At 42.7% G+C, this 16266-nt stretch overlaps 1 protein-coding gene across 1 annotated transcript in view; it reads right to left on the bottom strand.

The window, feature by feature from the left end:
- LOC126273120 (UDP-glucosyltransferase 2-like) overlaps positions 1–16266 on the bottom strand; it is a 100808-nt gene that overhangs the window by 54052 nt on the left and 30490 nt on the right. The window contains exon 4 of the mRNA XM_049976574.1: positions 5369–5689. Coding sequence (XP_049832531.1) covers positions 5369–5689 — 321 coding nt within the window. The remainder of the gene's footprint in view (positions 1–5368; positions 5690–16266) is intronic.

The raw sequence follows: 16266 nt of genomic DNA, 5'->3' as shown, positions 1-16266 counted from the left end.
TAGGAGGTGCCTCGGCAGCAGAGACCGTGAGCGAAACAAACGCTGCGTTGTCCCATGCCACGCACCGGATTCTCCGCCACCGCTACACGCCGAAGCAGCAGACTGAAGGTGACTGACAGTAATCAGAAGCGCATTCAGCGAACTGCGTCCAGCTCCTCGTGCGTCCGCACAGAGATGCACGCATCCTCCTCATCCTAGCAAGACTAACACAAGAAGTGAACCATAAAGGCAGACAGAAACCTAGCATGCAACTTGTTGCCCGCCTGATGTGTCGCCAGTGGACGCTGATGCCTTAATGAGCTATGTATCTTGCTGAACCAACAGACGCTAGTCTTCAAATCAAAACAAATGAGATGTTACTGCGCTACAGACTGAACGAATTTACACTTGTAAAACATGAGATTATTCTTCTTAAATAGAAAAACACGCAAGAAATTTAAGAAATATACTACTAGAACAACACAGGAAAAAATAAATACGTAACTTGCCGCTTTGGAGATGTGTATCAGCACACAGCTGGGACCTGACTGAGGACATCCTTCTCATAGAATATTGTTTCTGTCTTCTTCATCTCTGTACAACTACTGCAATCTGCATCCACTCGAACCTACTTACTGCGTTCGAGGTTTGGTCTCCATCTACAATTTTTACCCCCGACACTTCTCTCCATTACCAAATAGAAGCCCCTTGATGCATCAGTATATGTCGTGTCCTGCCAACCGAGTCCTTCTTTGAGGCACTCTGTCCCACAAATTTCTGTTCTCCCCAGTTCCATTTAGCACCTCCGTATTTGTTGTTCGATACACCCATCTAATCTTCAGCAATCTTCTCTAGCACCACATTTCAAAAGCTTTCTTCTCTTCTTCTCTGAACTGCTTATCGTCCACGTTCCACTTCCGTCCAAGGCTAACAATAAAATTGATAATCATTGTTAACAAATTTCTCTTGTCCAGAAACGTTTCTCTTGCTGCTATACTACTTTTGGAGTCTTATTTAGTAATCTAATTTCCTCAGTCTCGTTTCAGATAATTCGACTACACATCATTATCCTCGTTTTACTTGGGCTTCATCTTATAACCTCTTTTCAACACACTTTTATTCCTATTGAACTGATCCTGCAAGCCCCTTGCCGATTCTGACTGAATTCCTATATTACCAACAAACTTTAGTGTCTGAAACTCTTCTCTCTGAATTGTAATTAGCTTTCCAATTTCTCTTTGGTTTCCTTCACAGCTTGAGCAATGTACGTGTCGAGTAACATAGGGAACAGACTACAATCTTTCAAAATTAAAAAGGGGGTATATCAGTTAATGTTTCCAAAAGCTTATTGTTCGTAAACAGTTCTTTCCCTCCATTTATTTTTGTCGTATTAATAAGGCCTGCTGCTACGCTCGATTTAGGTGGAATATTCTACAGGAATTCTCTTTTAATCCCATTAAAAGCCTTTTCAAAGTCAATAAAAGCATGTCTCAAGTAACAAAAGGCCCCTCTCAGGGGATCGCACAAACTTCCTGCTCCTTCACGACTCTGCCTCCTGGGTAATAATGGAAAGTTTATCCGGTTAAAATTTTGCTTGCTAGTTGACGGGTGTTGCCAGATAAAATCGGGATTTACGGATCTCATAATCGCGACAGAAAATAAAGAATAAATTGAGCTAACATCGTAATTTTTCAGTAACTAGATAAGAATTTCGTTTTAATATATAACAAACAAAGCTGATACAGTGGTACAGCTAAGAGTCAATAGAGTGAAAGTACCGTTATGTTCATCAAAAGTACCACGTTTTGGCTGATAATGAGGAATTTCCAACACGGTTCAGCACAAGTCTAGAAAGTACTAATTGGTACGTACAAGTCGCGGACAATGAATGATCGGTAGAAGATGGAAGCTGGAACACATTTCAGGAAGCAGCGGCGCGGCAGCATTAATACAACAGTGCAGCCGAGTGCGCAATGTACAGCTCCCGCATGCTCTCAGGATACCATCATAGTTCACCACATTGTAGCTTTCTTGGTTACCGCCATCGACGCGTTCAGGTACTCAGTTTGGAACTGGACTCGATCAGTTTTCAGTGAATACGCATTGCACTTACCACAGTTAGCGATGCCCAAAAGTCGTGACATTTGGCTTCCTGCACCGGGTCTTAAATACAGTGCGGCTAGCGCATACATTGCCACCCCCACTCCACTCCATTCCTAGCTCAACAAAACGTCGTCCACACATCGTCTTCCACAGCCAGTCTCCCGCTTCCCCCTCTATCCTGCACACGCACATGCAATACGTTACAACATTCCTCCAGGCGGTCTCATCCCACTTGAGTCAAGGAGTGAAAGCAGTAAGAAAACCTTTAAAAAAAATAGATTTTAAATACTTTTTCCCACATTTATCCAACATGGGACACCTAATCGCACCAACATCACTGAACGTAACAAACACCGCACACGGTCCTAGGTACATTTTAATCCATACTGCTATATAAAGGCAAGTTATTGTTTAACGACCGATTAACTTCAAACTTTTACTGAAACTGTAATGAAAAAATTCGACAAATTGTTCTGTAACTACGAGGCGTGTGTTTTAAGTAAGTACCGTTTTGAAATAAAAAAGACGTGCTAAGATATCTCAATAATTTTATTTCTACATGAAAACCTGTACCGTAATCTACGCACTGCCGTCGTTACAGTCTGATTCTTCCTTGTTTACGTTTTGTACTCAGTGTTTAAGATGGCTCCGATAATCGTGAGTCCCGCCGACTGTGAAGTACGGGCTGTTATAAGATTTCTTAGTGCTAAAGGCCCAAAAGCGATCGATATTCATCGTGAGATCTGTGCAGTTTACGGAGAAACGATTATGAGTGATGGAATTGTAAGAAATTGGGTGTGATCATTTAAAGATTGCCGCACTAATATGCATGATGGAAAACGGAGTGGGCGTCCTTTGGTCGTTAATGAAATTTTGGTGCAGGAAGTGGACAATAAGGTGAGAGAAAACAGACGCTTTACGATTTCCTCCTTGCGGGATGACTTTCCTAATGTTTCTCGGAATGTTTTGTATGGCATTGTGACCGAGCACTTGAATTACCGAAAATTGTGCGCACGTTGGGTGCCGAAAATGTTGACGGATGTGCACAAAACCAAACGTGTAGACAGTGCATTGACTTTTCTTGAGCGGTACCACAACGACGGTGGTGATTTCTTAAGCCGAATTTTTACGGGCTATGAAACATGAGTAGCCTACGTGGCACCAGAATCAAAGCAACAGTCTATGGAAGTTGAGCAAGGGCGTCGTTTTGCAGCAAGACAATGCCCGTCCGCATGTGGCGTATCAGACCAAAGATCTCATCACATCTTTTCGATGGGAAACTCTAGATCGTCCTCCGTACAGCCCCGATCTTGCGTCCAGTGACTACCATCTGTTCCAGCACTTGAAGAAACACCTAGGCGGTCAGCGTCTTGAAGACGATGACGAAGTCAAAACAGTGGTGACGCAGTGGTTAACAAATCGGGTGGCAGACTTCTATGAGGAGGGTATTCAAAAACTGTTACGACGTTATGACAAGTGTCTCAATATTGACGGAAATTATATAGAAAAGTAGATTAAGGTACAGGCTTTCATGGAAAAATAAAATTATCGAGATGTCTTAGCACGTCTTTTTTAAATTTATAAAAAAAACGGTAATTACTTAAAAAACACGCATCGTATAATAAATGCTATGCTACACAAATCTGTACTATAACTAATTTCTTACGACTTTTCAGGGTTCACAAACTTAAAATACAAACCATTTGTAATTTTAACGAATTATAATTATAAAGTATTTTTTGTAATAATCTGAAGATGGACACTTAGTCCGAAACCGATCGTATCGAAATAAAGGGAAGCGATCTAGAGACTTCAACAGTAAAAATATCATAACAATGGATATAAATGAAAAAATACCCTCAGGGTCAAGATATCTGTACTCATTAAGCAACCGACTCAAAAGTAAAGCTTTGTCAGTGAGCAAAAAGCTGAAAATATACAACACTATTACCTGCCCCATAGTACTGTACGGTTGAGAAAGCTGGACGCGTTCAAAGAATGAAAAACAAAAACTGAATGTTTTCGAAAGAAAAGTAATGAGAAAAATTTGGGGGCCTGTATTGGAGAATTGCGTATGGAGTATTCGAAAGAACAATGAAATTTATCAGTTAATGAAGCATCCCACTGTCATCCATAAATTAAAAAAGTAGGAGACTGCAATGGGCTAGACATGTGGCCAGAATGAAAAACAACAGAATCACCAAGAAAGTATTTGAAAGAACTCTCCAGGCAACAAGACCATTGGGCCGACCTCGTACAAGGTGGAAAGATGACATAGAGAAGGACATCGCAGCGTTAGGAATTTCTGCAGGGTGGAGAGAGGCTGCGAGAGATAGAAGGCGGTGGCCGCGCGGGGTTAGCGGAGCGGTCTAGGGCGCTGCAGTCATGGACTGTGCGGCTGGTCCTGGCGGAGGTTCGAGTCCTCCCTTGGGCATGGGAGTTTGTGTTTGTCCTTAGGATAATTTAGGTTAAGTAGTATGTCATCTTAGGGACTGATGACCCTAGCAGTTAAGTCCCATAAGATTTCACACACATTTGAACATTTTGATAGAAGGCGGTGGAAGCAGATCGTTGATGCAGCGCGTTGTCTACATGGCCTGTGATCGCTGAGAGGAGGGAAGAGAGAGATCATGAGATTGAATTTGGACCTTTTTTCAGGTGTAATTTTTCAAGCATGTTTAAAGGAAAATGAGATTTACACTCTGCAGCGGAGTGTGCGCTGATATGAAACTTCCTGGCAGATTAAAACTGTGTGTCGGACCGAGACTCGAACTCGGGACCTTTGTCATCCCGCAGGCTGTGGCTAAGCCATGTCTCCGCAATATCCTTTCTTTCAGGAGTGCTAGTTCTGCAAGGTTCGCAGGAGAGCTTCTGTAAAGTTTGGAAGGTAGGAGACGAGGTACTGGCAGATGTAAAGCTGTGAGGACGGGGCGTGAGTCGTGCTTGGGTAGCTCAGTTGGTAGAGCACTTGCCTGCGTTAGGCAAAGGTCCCGATTTCGAATCTCGGTCCGGCACACAGTTTTAATCAGCCAGGAAGTTTCATGTTTAGAGGAAGGTACAACCACCGGTAGTGGCATACATTTTCACTGTATTAGGAACTTGACAGAATATCGGAGATGATGGACACTGACATCAACGACTGTGCATGCTAGTAGTTGCAAGGTTGTGGCGAGATTTCACGTAGAACTTGCCCCGACGTAGCAATAACTTCGTGACGTTATGGGAGCTTTCTGTCTGTCGTTGGGGGCTCTATATGCTTCAGAGCTTAGGCTGCGGCTGTACGCACCTGCGGCAGGGGCTTGGGGTCCTCTACGTGGAGCCCGCCGACCTCTACGAAGGCCGGCACGCTGGGGACGGGCTGGTCGACGCTCCAGTGGCTGTTGACCAGCACCAGGCTGGTGTTGCGGATGATCTGCTCCAGCGGCGGCGTGTCCTCTCCCAGCACCTCGCGCAGCTTCTGGTCGACGTAACCGCCCGACATCAGCCAATCGACGGCCCTCACGTACACGTGCATCACCGTGCTGTACACCCGCTCCCAGAAGCTGAACGGCGCCTTCAGGGGCACCAGGCACTGCTCCGTGTAGGCAGGGTGGTCGGGGTTGCCCACCTGCAAACGGGAGTACACGCTGCAAATACTGGCCAGAGTACAGAAAAAAGAGCTCGTGGTAACACTCTGGCGTGTACCACATAAACATATGCTAAAAAGAGACAGCTGATTTCTATCATATTTTAAGCAACTGTAACTCTTAGAGAGGTTCTACGACACATCAAACTCCCGAGTACCCAGTATGCGGCTTATCAGTGCATTGTGTGGCGATGTTTTCTTTTAAAAATAAGCGATAGCTGAATGTTTTCTTATCCAAATACACACGTGAGAGTTTTCCACTCTCAGAGAGCACTTGCTAGTAGTACATGTTGCGCAAAACCACGCCGATAGTCATCTCGCCGGTGCTGTTCGAGAGTGGGGAAACCACTCAGATAGTCGCTCTCTCGAGCTTAGACCTCTCGTGTAGACGGTAACCTCTGTCTCTACAGAGCTGCTTGCAGTAGCTTTCAAGCAAGAAAACTGTACCGGCGTTGTTAAGAGAGCTCAAAGTATTGAGCAGCCATATTGCGTCTCAGGTTTGTGCAGTATTTCTCAGTTTTTGCGCTACCACATCTTGGTAATGTACCGTATTTTGCCGTACTCGTGCACCCTTTAAATAAAATTACCCACGAAACTGCGTGTTTTGAGCCGTAATATGCGTTCTTGGCATGTATCTGAGATAACAAATTCCGTGGTTTACCTTCAAAACTACTAGCAGTAGTGGTTAGCGTACTTCAAAAGTTCTAGACTTGAACAATGCTACGCGGTAATTAACATATAATTGTCGTTTGCATCAAATAACATATAAAAGCATCATAGACATATTATGTAGAATCAACAAAAGAAAACAAAAACCTCACTGAAGAGAGTCGGCCCCACGTTAACATGATAACCTGAATGAGAGACTAGCCTATTGTCCACTGCCCTACAGTACCACCGCAACATACCGCTTTATTAACGTGTACTGCCATTATCGGGACAGATCAGACTATGGTCACGACGGATACGCACTGTGGGTGAGTGTCAGCGACGTGTCGGCAAAAAAAAAACAAAAAAAAACAAAAAATTTGTGAAAAATCTGCCAGCAAGTGGACCGAGGGCGAAGTTGTGCATTTAGTTACTTTGTACGAGGAAAGGCCAGCTTTTTGGAACGTGCAGTTACTAGACCAAAGGGACTGAGGGAAGAAGCAAAGTTCGTTGCCTGAAATGGCTACAGTTTTAGAACCTCCACAGAAGAAATTTTATCGGAATATCCACAGTTAAAAGAATCAGGCAAAGAAGTATTATAAGATAAGTTAGTTAATTTAGAGAAGCAAGTGAAGTTATCTTTGAAAGTAATCGGTTTGGCACTCGGAAAATTGCAATATAACTTCGAATAATACAGATTAGGCTATCTATGATTTTGTTTGATGTGGTATTTATTGATTATTTTATTATATTGGGTGTTGAAGAACAGACCTTCAGTACCGGTTCCTTAAGTCAATACAAGTAAAACGTTCAAATAAATGTATTTCGTTTAATAGAAATGCGGCCTGTTTGCCTTTTGAAAGTCTACGGGTATCAAGATGAAATTGGTGTAATGTTATTTCATCGTAATTGTCACTGCACCAAGTATTAAGGAGAATAAACGTAGCAGACTGTCTTTAACGCTAATGCACAATACTATCTAGATTGACAGTTTTTAGTTCAATTTTATAGAGTATTTCTTCCGTGTCCATTGCAGTCAATTTCCTAAAATTTCGGTACTGTTGTGGATTTTCCTTAACAAACTCTGCAATGAGATTCTTGCATGCACCAAAATCATCCCGCCGCCTAACCCGCTCTATTATCCAAGACGAGCACGGTCGTTAACGTTTTTTCTTTGCCACCAAAATACTAAATGTGCAGCTGCAGCCCGACGCTCTTCCATGACAGCTTTTCCCGTCAAGCACAGCTCTACGACAGAAACATCTTGTAGAGATTGATCTCTCAGATCTCAAAGACGCTGGCTCACCCTGCCGTGTGTAAACGCTTAGGACATCTGCTCTCGCTAGACTATCTGACACCACAGGAAGTACTTGTAAAGAATTATCAGACAGTAACTATCAGCGAAAATTCCTCCCTCTTGTAAACAATTCTGCGAGTACTATCTTACAGTACCAAATTGAATAAGAGCAAAAAAAACCATCACGTGATTCCTACCGCATACAATTAGAACTACAGTCGAGACTACGTAAGAAATTCCAGACAGCTTGCAGAGCCATTGCAAGCTATCACCCACGAAGCACTAGCGGCTGCAGGTGAAAATACACTGAAGAGCCAAAGAAACTGGTACACCTGCCTAACATCGTGTAGGGTCCCCGCAAGCACGCAGAAATGCAGCAGCACGAGGTGGCATGGACTCGACTAATGTCTGAAGTATTGCTGGAGGGAACACCATGAATCCTGCAGGGCTGTCCGTAAATACGCAAAAGTACGATGGGGTAGAGATATCTTCGGAACAGCACCTTGCGCGGCATCCCAGATATGCTCAATAAAGTCCATATCTGGGGAGTTTGGTGGCCAGCGGAAGTGCTTAACTTCAGAATATTGTTCGTGTAGCCACTTTGTAGCAATTATGGACGTGGGGTGTCGCATTCTCCTGCTGGAATTGCCCAAGTCCGTCGGAATGCACAATGGACACGAATGGATGTAACTGATCAGACAGGATGCTTACGTACGTGTCGCCTGTCAGAGTCGTATTTAGACGTATCAGAGGCCCCATATCAATCCAACTACACACGCCCTACACCATTACACAGCCTCCACAAGCTTGAACAGTCCCCTGCTGACGTGAAGGGTCCATGGATCCGTCAGTTTGGCTCCGTACCAGTACATGTCCATCCGATTGATACAATTTGAAACGAGACTCATCCGACCATGCAACATGTTTCTATTTATGAACAGTCCAATGTCGATATTGACGGTCCCAGGAGAGGCGTAAGGCGTTGTGTCGTGTAGTCATAAAGGGTACTCGAGTAGGCCCTCGGCTCCGAAAACTTATGTCGCTGATGTTTCGTTGAATGGTTCGCAGGCTGACACTTGTTGATGGCCCAGCATTGAAATCTGCAGCAACTTGCGAAAGAGCTACACTTCTGTTACACTCGTGAAATGGCCGTACGGGAAAATGCTCACTTCGTCGCTGCCTCGGAGATAGTGTGTCCCATCGCTCATGCGCCTTCTATAACACCACGTTCAAACTCACTTAAATCTTGATAACCTGCCATTGAAGCAGCAGTAACCGATCTTACAACTGCACCAGATACTTGTCTTAAATAGGAGTTGCCGATGGCATCGACGTATTCTGCCTGTTTACATGTCAGTGTATTTGAATACGCAGACCTATACCAGTTTCTTTGGCGCTTCAGTGTAGTAGCCTTCTACAGAGCTGTGAAAATACTGACATTGCCCTAGAGACGTTCACAAAATCGCGTTACGTTATTGGTTGAGGTAAGTCCACGAAGCCGTGGCGCCCAGCCCGCTGTAACTGTCAGGGATCAACTTACGACGACTGAACTATGGCGTTTTCGTTCGGAATAGACTGTTATACAAACGACTCATTGCTTGTCGCTAGAAAGCGATGTGGATCTCAGTTCTTCCGTCAGATTCCCTGAAATATATTTCCGTTGCTTCTCATTTCATTTTCTGGTAGATGTGGGTACCCGACACTTGAACATGTTCGTGGATGGCTTACTGTCTGAATGAGGTGTGTGATAAAAGTACTGAGACTGATTGTTTATCTGACAAAGTTTTTATTCTTTTCAAAATAACGGTATTGTCCGGCTCCGAATAGTACCCTTCGGGAGCTGTATACCGGCGGTGTCGTTCCCAGTCTTGCTAGCAGCGTTTAAAGGCTTCAACTGGCACGGCCTTTCCCATGCAGAGTCGCAAAATGACGTCCTTATAAGATATTTTTCAATTTCAGGAAAAGAAAAAATTCACGACTCAGACCAGGTGAATATGGGGGTTGTGGAACAGTAGGAATCTCTTTTGAGGTAAAAAACTTCGTGACGGATCTGGCCTCGTGGTATGAGGAGTTGTGATGATGCAGCATCCACTGCTCTGCAATGTTCGCTCCACTCGAATCACCCTTTTCGGGAGCCTTCCGAGGACGCCTTTGTAAAACACTTGAGCCGGCCGGTGTGGCCGAGCGGTTCTAGGCGCTTCAGTCTGTAGCCGCGCTACCGCTACGATCGCAGGTTCGAATCCTGTCTCGGGCAGGCATGGATGTCTGTGATGTCCTTAGGTCAGTTAGGTTTAAGTAGTTCTAAGTTCCAGGGGACTGATGACCACAGTTGTTAAGTCCCTTGTATCTGTTACTTTGGTGGTGTGGAGTGATTGAAAGTAACACCTAAAAAAATCAAAACAATTTTAGTTAATTATTACCTTTAACAAGAACTGTACAATATTTTTTTAACGTACATAAATCTTAAACTTATTTTTATATGATTTCACTACATATATTTATGTTGACTTAAACAAAAGAAAAATCATGTTTCACGAGACATTTAGTGCATGTTATTGTTGTTGTGGTCTTCAGTCCTGAGACTTTTTTGATGCAGCTCTCCATGCTACTCTATCCTGTGCAAGCTTCTTCATCTCCCAGTACTTACTGCAACCGACATCCTTCTGAATCTTCTTAGTGTATTCATCTCTTGGCCTCCCTCTACGATTTTTACCCTTCACGCTGCCCTCCAATACTAAATTGGTGATCCCTTGATGCCTCTGAACAGGTCCTACCAACCGATCCCTTCTTCTGGTCTAGTTGTGCCACAAACTTCTCGTCTCCCCAATCCTATTCAATACTTTCTCATTAGTTATGTGATCTACCCATCTAATCTTCAGCACTCTTCTGTAGCACCACATATCGAAAGCTTCTATTCTCTTCTTGTCCAAACTATTTGTTGTCCATGTTTCACTTCCATACATGGCTACACTCCATACAAATACTTTCAGAAACGACTTCCTGACACTTAAATCTATACTCGATGTTAACAAATTTCTCTTCTTCAGAAACAATTTCCTTGCCATTGCTACTCTACATTTTATATCCTCTCTACTTCGACCATCATCAGTTATTTTACTCCCTAAATAGCAAAATTCCTTTACTACTTTAAGTGTCTCATTTCCTAATCTAATACCCTCAACATCACCCGATTTCTTTTGACTGCATTCCGTTATCCTCGTTTTGCTTTTGTTGATGTTCATCTTCTATCCTCCTTTCAAGACACTGTCCATTCCGTTCAACTGCTCTTCCAAGTCCTCTGCTGTCTCTGACAGAACTACGATGTCATCGGCGAACCCCAAAGTTTTTATTTCTTCTCCATGAATTTTAATACCTGCTCCTAATTTTTCTTTTGTTTCCCTTACTGCTTGTTCAATATGCAGATTGAATAACATCGAGGAGAGCCTACAACCCTGTCTTACTCTCTTCCCAACCACTGCTTCCCTTTCATGCCCCTCGACTCTTATAACTGCCATTTGGTTTCTGTACAAATTGTAAATAGCCTTTCGCTCCGTATATTTTACCCCTGCCACCTTCAGAATTTGAAAGAGAGTATCCCAGTCAACATTGTCAAAAGCTTTCTCTATGTCTACACATTCTGGAAACGTAGGTTTGCCTACCTTAATCTAGCTTCTAAGGTAAGTCGTAGGGACAGTATTGCCTCACGTGTTCCAACATTTCAACGGAATCCAAACTGATCTTCCCCGAGGTCCGCTTCTACCAGTTTTTCCAATCGTCTGTAAAGAATTAACGTTAGTATTTTGCAGCTGTGACTTATTAAACTGATAGTTCGGTAATTTTCACATCTGTCAACACCTTCTTTCTTTGGGATTGGAATTATTATATTCTTCTTGAAGTCTGAGGGTATTTCGCCTGTCTCATACATCTTTCTCACCAGATGGTAGAGTTTTGTCATGACTGGCTCTCCCAAGGCCTTCATTAGTTCTAATGGAATGTTGTCTACTCCCGGGGCCTTGTTTCGACTCAGGTCTTTCAGTGCCCGGTCAAACTCTTCACGCAGTATCTTATCTCCCATTTCGTCTTCATCTACGTCCCCTTCCATTTCCATAATATTGTCCTCAAGTACATCGCCCATGAATAAACCCTCTATATACTCCTTCCACCTTTCCGCCTTCCCTTCTTTGCTTAGAACTGGATTTCCATCTGCGCTCTTGATATTCATACAAGTCGTTCTCTTCTCTCCAAAGGTCTCTTTAATTTTCCTGTAGGCAGTATCTATCTTACCCCTAGTGAGATAAGCCTCTACATCCTTACATTTATCCTCTAGCCATCCCTGCTTAGCCGTTTTGCACTTCCTGTCGAACTCATTTTTCAGACGTTTGTATTCCTTTTTGCCTGCTTCGTTTACTGCGTTTTTATATTTTCTCCTTTCATCAATTAAATTCAATATTTCTACTGATACCCAAGGATTTCTATTAGCCCTCGTATTTTTACCTATTTGATCGTCTGCTGCCTTCACTACTTCATCCCTCAAAGCTACCCATTCTTCTTCTACTGTATTTCTTTCCCCCATTCGTGTCAATTGTTCCCTTATGCTCTCCCTGAAACTCTCAACAACCTCTGGTTCTTTCAATCTATCCAGGTCCCATCTCCTTAATTTAGCACCTTTTTGTAGTTTCTTCAGTTTTAATCTACAGTTCATAACCAATAGATTGTGGCCAGAGTCCACATCTGCCCCTGGAAATGTCTTACAATTTAAAACTTGATTCCTAAATTTCTCTCTTACCATTATGTAATCTATCTGATACCTTTTAGTATATCCAGGGTTCTTCCATGTATACAACCTTCTTTTACGATTCTTGAACCAAGTATTAGCTATGATTAAGTTATGCTCTGTGCAAAATTCTACCAGACTGCTTCCTCTTTCATTTCTTTCCCCCAATCCATATTCACCTACTATGTTTCCTTCTCTCCCTTTTCCTACACTCAAATTCCAGTAACCCATGAGTATTAAATTTTCGTCTCCCTTCACTACCTGAATAATTTCTTTTATCTCATCATACATTTCATCAATTTTTTCATCATCTGCAGAGCTAGTTGGCATATAAACTTGTACTACTGTAGTAGGCGTGGGCTCTTTATCTATCTTGGCCACAATAATGCGTTCACTATGCTGTTTATAGTAGCTTACCCGCGTTCCTATTTTCCTATTCATTATTAAACCTACTCCTGCATTACTCCTATTTGATTTTGTGTTTTTAACCCTGTAGTCACCTGACCAGAGTTCTTGTTCCTCCTGCCACCAGACTTCACCAATTCCCACTATATCTAACTTTAACCTGTCCATTTCCCTTTTTAAATTTTCTAACCTACCTGCCCGATTAAGGGATCTGACATTCCACACTCCGATCCGTAGAACGCCAGTTTTCTTTCTCCTGATAACGACATCCTCCTGAGTAGTCCCCGCCCGGAGATCCGAATGGGGGACTATTTTACCTCCGGAATATTTTACCCAAGAGGATGCCATCATCGTTTAATCATACAGTAAAGCTGCATGTCCTCGGGAAAAATTACGGCTGTAGTTTCCCCTTGCTTTCAGCCGTTCGCAGTACCAGCACAGCAAGGCCGTTTTGGTTATTGTTACAAGGCCAGATCAGTCAATCGTCCAGACTGTTGCCCTTGCAACTACTGAAAAGGCTGCTGCCCCTCTTCAGGAACCACATGTCTGCCTGGCCTCTCAACAGATACCCCTCCGTTGTGGTTGCACCTACGGTACGGCCATCTGTATCGCTGAGGCACGCAAGCCTCCCCACCAACGGCAAGGTCCATGTTTCATGGGGGGCATTTAGTGCATATATATTTAAAATTTCGCTAAACTATATAGATATTAATAAATACGTTATTACAGCAATCGTAAATTATTAACTTACCGAACTTAATCTAGGAAGAGTTTATCAATTCGTCCATAAAACGTAATCTAGGAAATTAAAATTGATAAGTTTTTTGTGATCAACTGAGTTTAATCACGTTTACTTACTAAATATCAAAGATAAGAAACAGTCTGAATAATAATTTCAGGTTGAAACGCAAAAATGCACATGCAATATTGCATTGCCAAAATCCTGCAATTGTAATAATATTAATGAAATTAAATCCGTTGTCAGAATGAGCTGATTTTGGTGAGACGAGATATTGTTCCAAAAAGTGTTTGTGTGAATACGGATTCCAAATATTACCAATTATATTAAACTTAAAGCGGCACTACGTATAATTTGTAATTTATAGAGGTTTTTTGTGTCGTCTTTTTTAAATTTTAGTTACGTTTTATTGGAATTATAGCACATCATCTCAGTGGAATGTACGGAAACCACTTATGTGATTTCATAAAGTTTTCTTTACATGTATCCATTTGATTTAAACTTAACTGTCACTGACTCATCGTACATCAGACGTTTTTTTCTGTAGAGTGAAAGGAATTGTCTACAGACACAAAATTACTTTATGTCTGAAGTTAACTTAATTATAAGTTGTTTTTTACATCACTGAGGAGTTGGTCACTACTTTCCGTGTGACACTAAGACTGAGTGACGGGTAGTGTATGCCATTTCTCCTTCTAGTATTACATTTCTGAATGATAGTGTTGTTTTGTCACTGTGACTGGTTGTTGACAGCATTCTTCATAAGAGAGTGAATGTAATGTGAAGCTGCTGTCAGTATGCCCAACCCTTAAGTGATCATAACCGAATTTCTTAAGCTCTGTTGCCGTGCTAGTAGAAAATACCAGTTAATATGTAATGATTGTGATTCAGTGTATGGTAGGCAAACATGTGGAAATTTTAGAATAAGATACTCTGAACAATTAGTCCCACTGAAAAGCAACAGCACATTTGCAGAGCACCTCACTGAAAACAGCCATCACTCTAGTGCCATAGAAAGATGACTTGAGATTTTAAAACGCAGTAATCATTTGCAACGCTTATTAACAACTGAAAACTGTTACTACATTCAAAAACCTATCACCTAAGGCAAAAATAATTAATGATCAGACAGTACTCTGCAACAAAACATTATTCAACACTCTAAGTGAAGTATCAAACAGTGCATGGACTTTAAACGTGGTCAGGTGATTGGGTGTCACTTGTGTCACATGTCTGTACAAGAGATTTCAACACTCCAAAACATCTCTAGGACCACTGTTTCCGATGTGATAGTGAAGTGTAAACGTGAAGGGACACCTACAGCACAAAAGCGTACAGGCCGACCTCGTCTGTTGCCTGACAGAGACCGCCGACAGTTGAAGAGGGTCATAATGTGCAATAGGCAGACATCTATCCAGACCTTCACACAAGAATTCCAAACTGCATCAGGATCACTCCAAGTACTACGACAGTTTGGCAGGAGGTGAGGAAACTTGGATTTCATGGTCGAGCGGCTGCTCATAAGCGATACATCACGCCGGTAATTGCAAACGACGTCTCGCTTGGTGTAAGAATCGTAAACATTCGATGATTGGACAGTGGAAAAACGTTGTGTGGAGCGAAGAATTACGGCACGCGATGTGGCGATCCGATGGCAGGGTGTGGGTGTGGCGAATTACCGGTGAACGTCTGTGGTGTGCATACTGTAAGACCTTCGGTACACACACCATCAGATTATTTGACTTGGCGCTCTGACGAAGTAGGCGAGTGTCAGCAATGTGTCTCGTGGTCTTATAGTGGCATGTTTATCTTCTGCCGTTAAGTCAGACGATAGAAATGCCACTTGCACGCTTAGAGTAGCAGATTGACGGTGACCAACTTTAAACAGAACTTGATCAATTTTCACACACGTTTATTAAAATAATAAAAAGCATAGAATTTACGTAACTTGATTCTGGATGCTGTTTACAATTGACAATCTGAAGTTCCTTTGGTCTTGGTACATTAATCTTATTCTCACATATTTCTGATACTTGACAAAGTGTCTGTACATTTATCTTCATGGCTATGTACAGGAATATGATAATCTTATTAGGTACAGGCTGAAACTTGACTATAGACTGGTATAGACAAATGTAGACTGGTACTGAAAGGTGCAGACTGACTAATCGGAGATCTGTACACTCGTTATAATACTTTGCGCGTTCAGATATCACTGCACGAGTGTGATCCGTGAGGAGAAAAGGTTCTACATTAGCAGCAATCTCTTTGGCTGCGTTACATATTAATACGTGGATCAGCGGAAGCAGAATTTGGTCTGTCTCTAAGGCAGCGCCATCTCGTAGTGCGGAGACGGACGAGCGCTGCGCCTGCGCTGTTGAGCTTAGCGGGGCGCGCTCTAGTAGGAAAGTTGTGTATGCGCGGACTACGTGGAACTATGTACACAACAACGTCATGTGCCAGCGTGTGTAGTGGCAACAGTAAAATTTGGAGGTGGTTGTGTTATGGTGTGGTCGTGTTTTTCATGGAGGGGGCTTGCACCCCTTGTTGTTTTGCGCTGCACTATCACAACCGAGGCCTAGGTTGATGTTTTAAGCACCTTCTTGCTTCCCAGTGTTGAAGAGCAATTCGGGGATGGCGATAACATCTTTCAACGCTATCGAGCACCTGTTCATAAAGCACAGCGGGTGGAGGAG

This window comes from Schistocerca gregaria, chromosome 5 (genome assembly GCF_023897955.1).
Source record: "Schistocerca gregaria isolate iqSchGreg1 chromosome 5, iqSchGreg1.2, whole genome shotgun sequence".
Taxonomy (NCBI): domain Eukaryota; kingdom Metazoa; phylum Arthropoda; class Insecta; order Orthoptera; family Acrididae; genus Schistocerca; species Schistocerca gregaria.
This window is presented reverse-complemented; position numbering and strand designations above follow the sequence as displayed.